This window comes from Arachis hypogaea, chromosome 6 (assembly GCF_003086295.3).
Source record: "Arachis hypogaea cultivar Tifrunner chromosome 6, arahy.Tifrunner.gnm2.J5K5, whole genome shotgun sequence".
Taxonomy (NCBI): domain Eukaryota; kingdom Viridiplantae; phylum Streptophyta; class Magnoliopsida; order Fabales; family Fabaceae; genus Arachis; species Arachis hypogaea.
Genome location: NC_092041.1, coordinates 116,736,908 through 116,742,564, shown reverse-complemented (window position 1 = coordinate 116,742,564; position 5,657 = coordinate 116,736,908). Strand labels below are relative to the sequence as shown.

The 5,657-nt window shown below is 51.9% G+C and overlaps 1 protein-coding gene across 1 annotated transcript; it reads left to right on the top strand.

Moving 5' to 3' along the window:
- Positions 1–3,821: 3,821 nt before the first annotated feature.
- Positions 3,822–4,607, top strand: LOC140173790 (uncharacterized). Its single transcript, XM_072198376.1, has one exon. It carries the CDS (start codon positions 3,822–3,824, stop codon positions 4,605–4,607), a length of 786 nt encoding a protein of 261 aa, XP_072054477.1.
- Positions 4,608–5,657: the final 1,050 nt, after the last annotated feature.

The window sequence follows — 5,657 nt, the reverse complement described above, 5'->3', positions numbered from 1 at the left end:
TTGGGCGTTGGAGTGTCTTTGCAGGTGACACCCCCCTCTCCACCCGAAGAGCTCGTGATATCGGATACTCCACAAACCACACGCCAGGCCCTAAGAGCGACCGAACCTCACAATCAGCATCCACGATCCATCCCTGAACCGTCCGGTCTCCTGAAGAGCCGAACATTGGCGCCGTCTGTGGGGACTGAAAATGGATGCTATGCCAGGTGCGGCGGCCTCCGTGGCTTCCTCTCGGGGACGCACGAGGTCCCCCCCATGACAGTCTGAACCGTCCTCACGGTCCAGAGAACGATGCCCCTTTGGGGGAACTGGCAGCGGCAGCGCTAGGATAATGTAAGAACTGTGCCATAGGGTGCAGAACCTGGAGCGCCAGCTGGCCGACTAGGAACATCGTCAGTAAACCTCCGACCCAACCTACTCCCCATCTCCCGAGAGCCACGGAAGAACTTCTCAGAGAAGTCTCTTCCGGCGCACACCCACTCCAAGATCTGAATCTGAAAGTAGCCGGGAAGACGAAGAACGCCCGAGGAGACGGCATGACCCCTTGATATACGCCCGAACTAGATGGGCACGAGCCACTGAACGAGACCGGGAAAACGGTGGAGAAAGGGCGAGGAGAACTCGACAGCCCAGGACACGGGCCGCAGGGCAAGATCGAGAAAATGACAGAGAAAGGGCGAGGAGAACTCAATAACCTGTGATCATGGGCGTGACCCCTTTCTATCACTCTATCCTTGAGGTCCGGCTACCAAAGCATTTTGATAAGCCGACGGACATGGGGTACGATGGAACCCAAGACCCCCAGGAACATCTTACGGCCTTCGAGGCCAGAATGAACTTGGAGGGAGTAGGCGACGAAGTAAGGTGTCATGCGTTCTCGGTCACTCTGGTAGGGCCTGCAATACGGTGATTCAACAGCCTCCCGCAGGGCTCTGTTGCCAGGTTTTTGGATATTAGCCGCACTTTCCTGGCCCAATTTACTACCAGGATTGCAAAGGCAAAGCACTCGATCAACCTATTGAGAGTGACTCAGAGATCCGGCGAGCCGACCAGAAAATACCTAAATCGATTCAACGACGAGTGCTTGGAGATCGACGGGCTAACTGACTCGGTAGCCAGCCTATGTTTGACAAATGGACTTCTGAACGAGAACTTCAGAAAGCATCTCACCACGAAGCCGGTGTGGACGGTGCAGGAAATTCAAAGCATGGCCAGGGAGTTTATCAACGATGAAGAAGTCAGTCAAGTCGTGGCTGCTAATAAGAGACAGCCCTCCTACAATCAACCTCGGCAGCACGGGGGTGGAGAAAGGCAGAAGGAGCACGCCAGAGACGGCGGTCCGGGAAAGACATCCAGGCCGTTCCCTCGGATCGAAAAGTTCACCAATTACACCCCTTAACCGTCCCCATCGTAGAAGTTTATCAGCAGATAGCCGAGAAGGGAATTTTGTCGAAGCCCCAACCTCTGAAGGACCGAATTGGGGGGAACAAGAGCCTCTACTGTGATTATCATAAGGGCTATGGCCATAAGACGTAGGATTGCTTCGACCTCAAGGACGCGTTGGAACAAGCGATCTGAGATGGGAAACTGGCTGAGTTCTCCCACCTCATCGAGGAACCGAGGAGACGAGATCACGACCGTGAAGGAGAGGATAAGACCCGCTCAGTGAAGCGATGTCATGAGCCAGACGACAACAAACATGGCCTTACCGTAGTGAACGTGGTAACAGCAAGAAATGTGGCCCCAAGGTCTAAGTCGGCACACAAGAAGGACGCCAAGGTCCTAGCGGTTTCCTCATCTTCCGCGCAAAACTCCAAAAGGTTTCCACCTATCTCGTTCGGCTCGGAAGACCAATGGTTTGATGGGATCGCAGAAAGCCCTGCCATGGTCATAACGGCCAGAGTGGGAACCGGCCTCATCAAGCGGATCCTCGTAGACACCGGAGCCGACTCGAATATCATGTTCCGCAATGTGTTCGATGCCTTGGGTCTACGGGATGCCGACTTAAAGACTCACCAGCACGGTGTTGTAGAACTAGGTGACCACTTCATCAAGCCAGACAGGATAATCTCCCTGCCAATGTCCATAGGACTAGGACAGGAGCGAAGATCGATAATGGCTGAGTTCGTAGTTCTGCGAGACTCCACGGCCTACAACGTCATCCTAGGAAGGAAGACCATCAACGATCTCGGCGCACTGATCAGTACAAAGATGTTGGTAATGAAGTTCATCACTGACGGCGGATCCGTGGGATCCATAAAAGGAGACCTGGAAACGGCAGTCGCTTGCGACAATGCCAGTCTCCCATTAAGGAAGAAGTCCAAGGAAGCATCGAGAGTATTCCTTGCCGACCTGGACGCTAGAGTCGAGGACAAACCCAGACCTGAACCAGAGGGGAACTTAGAAAAATTCAGAGTTGGCGACACAGAGGAGAAGTTCACCTTCATAAACAGAAACCTCCCACACGACCTGAAGGAACCCCTAATGAAAATGATCAGGACTAACGGCGACCTGTTTGCTTGGACGCCAGCTGACATGCCGGGGATAGACCCCCAACTCATGTCACACCACTTGGCCGTCAAGCCGGAAGCCAAACCAGTGGCTCAGAGGAGAAGGAAGATGTCACAAGAAAGAGAGAAGGGGTAGCCAGGCAGACGGCCAGCCTCCTCGAAGCGGGATTTATCCGGGAGCTCGACTACTCGACTTGGCTGTCGAATGTAGTTCTAGTAAGAAAGCACAATGAAAAATGGAGGATATGTGTGGATTACTCTGATCTCAACAAAGCTTGCCCCAAGGACTGCTACCCCTTACCCAATATTGATGTGCTCGTCGACGTGGCGGCGGGATACCGGTATCTGAGCTTTATGGATGCTTATTTTGGCTACAATCAGATACTGATGGACCGGCCAGACGAGGAGAAGACAGCGTTCATAACGCCTGGAGGAACATACTGTTATATGGTAATGCCGTTCGGGCTGAAGAATGCAGGGGCCACCAACCAGAGGCTGATGAATAAGATATTCAGCGACCTCATAGGTAAAACGGTGGAAGTATACGTCGATGATGTCTTAGTAAAGACCACCCGACCTGATGACCTCGTAGTGGACCTGGAAAACGTATTCGCCTCCCTTCAACAACATGGCATGAGGCTCAACCCACTTAAGTGTGCCTTCGCCATGGAAGCAGAAAAGTTCTTGGGATTCATGATAACCCAAAGAGGGGTAGAGGCCAATCCGGAAAAATGTGAAGCAGTACTCCAGATGAAGAGCCCAGGGTGTGTCAAAGATGTCCAAAGGTTGACGGGGAGGCTCACCGCACTATCACGGTTCCTCGGAGCGTCGGCTGCTCGGTCGCTACCATTCTTCAACCTTATGAAAAAGGGGATAGCGTTTGAATGGACCCCGGCGTGTGAAGAAGCATTCAAGCATTTCAAAGAGATCCTCGCAACACCACCCGTTCTCGGGAAACCCAAGGCCGGAGAACCGCTCTACCTGTATTTAGCCATAACGGATGAAGCGATGGCGGCGGTTTTGGTACGGGAAGAAGAGAAGGTTCAGCAACCAATTTACTTCATGAGCAAAGCACTGCAAGGGACAGAATTGAGATACAGCAAACTAGAGAAGTTGGCACTTGCACTCCTAACCTCTTCCCGTAGATTACGACAATACTTCCAAGGTCACCAAGTGGTCGTGAGAACAGACCAGGGAATCCGCCAGATACTCTAGAAACCCGACCTAGCAGGAAGAATGATGACTTAGGCCATTGAGCTGTCCCAGTACGACTTGCAATATGAGCCCAGGCATGCGATTAAGGCGCAGACAATGGCCGATTTCTTAGTAGAAGTAACAGGGGACCCGGCCGAGAGAACGAGCATACGGTGGAGGCTCCATGTAGACGGGGCCTCCAACCAGACGTTCGGAGGTGCCGGGATCATCCTGGAGAGTTTCGTTGGAGTCGTATATGAACAGTCGATCAAGTTCGAGTTCCCAGTATCAAACAATCAAGCAGAGTACGAGGCCCTTCTGGGCGGTTTAATCTTAGCACGGGAAGTCGGAGCCACCAGGCTAGAAGTGTGCAGTGACTCGCAGGTCATCACTTCTCAGGTCAATGGGACCTACCAAGCCAGAGACTCCCTGTTGCAGAAGTATCTAGAGAAGGTCAAAGAATTGAGCAAACAATTCGAGGAGGTCACGATCCAACACGTTCCGAGAAAAAGGAACACACGGGCGGACCTCCTGTCCAAGCTAGCGAGCACCAAACCAGGGGCTGGCAACCGGTCTCTGATTCAGGGCTTGGTAAAGGAACCAGCAGTCACCCTCCACTTGACAAAGATAAATCCCTCCTGGATGGACTCGATAACCGACTTTCTAGAAAGCGGCAAGCTCCCTGACGACGAGAAGGTGGCCAAAACATTGAAAAGGGAGGCGGCCAAATACGCGACCATACAGGGGCAGTTGTTTAGAAAGGGACTCAGCCAACCTCTGTTGAAGTGCCTCCACCCCGACCAAACGGACTATGTGCTCAGAGAGGTCCACGAGGGGTGCTGCGGTCATCACATCGGAGGCAAGGCCCTGGCAAGAAAACTCGTTAGAGCCGGTTATTACTAGCCATCAATGATGAGGGACTCCGAAGAATTCGTAAGGAAATGCGTCAAGTGCCAGGAGAACGCCAGTTTCCATAAGGCGCCGGCTTCCGAGCTAAACCTGTTGACATCTTCCCGACCTTTCTTACAATGGGGAGTCGATCTCTTGGGACCCTTCCCGGTTAGTCCGGGACAAGTCAAATATCTCATAGTCGCCATCGACTATTAGACCAAGTGGATAGAGGCTAAGCTGCTAGCCAGCATATCGTCGTCCAATTGTCGAAAGTTTATGTGGAGACAGGTGATAACCCGATTCGGCATCCCGGAAGTCGTTATCTCTGATAACGGGACGCAGTTCACTGACAAGAAGTTCGTGGAGTTCCTCGCCGGTTTGGGTGTAAAGAAAAAGTTCTCATCCGTAGAACATCCTCAGATGAACGGCCAAATCGAGGCCGCAAACAAGGTCATCTTGCTGGGCCTCAAAAAAAGGCTCGATAACAAAAAGGGCGCATGGGATGACGAACTCGCATCAGTTCTTTGGTCTTACCGAACGACCGAGCAGTCGTCCACAGGAGAAACCCCTTTTCGCTTAACGTATGGAGTGGATGCTATGATACCCGTGGAGAACGGCGAGCCGAGCCCACGACTACTTCTGAAAGGAGTGGAGGAAGCTGTAGAAAAGGACCTAGTGGATGAGGCTAGAGAGATGACCCATTTGTCAGAGATAGAGCTAAAGCAAAGAATGGCCCTGCGTTAAAATACCAAAGTGCTCAGAAGAGAATTTGAACAAAACAACCTGGTCCTACGCCGCAACGACATCGGGCTGCCAACTAGAGGGGAAGGGAAGCTAGCGGCAAACTGAGAAGGCCCATACAGGGTCAAAGAAGTGATCGGCAAGGGCGCCTACAAATTGGAGAAGCTCGATGGCAGGGAAATCCTGAGAACCTGGAACGCAGGTAACTTAAGAAGATTTTACTCTTAATTCAAACACGCCGAGTAGGCGATTAAACGAGCTCAAATAATTTACTTTTGATAAGTACTTATTATTGAGATATACTAGTTTAACTGTCGATTA

What these genes read in the sequence shown, in the direction of transcription:
- LOC140173790 (XM_072198376.1), top strand. Translation starts at nt 3,822, where the DNA reads ATGGCCGATTTCTTAGTAGAAGTAACAGGGGACCCGGCCGAGAGAACG.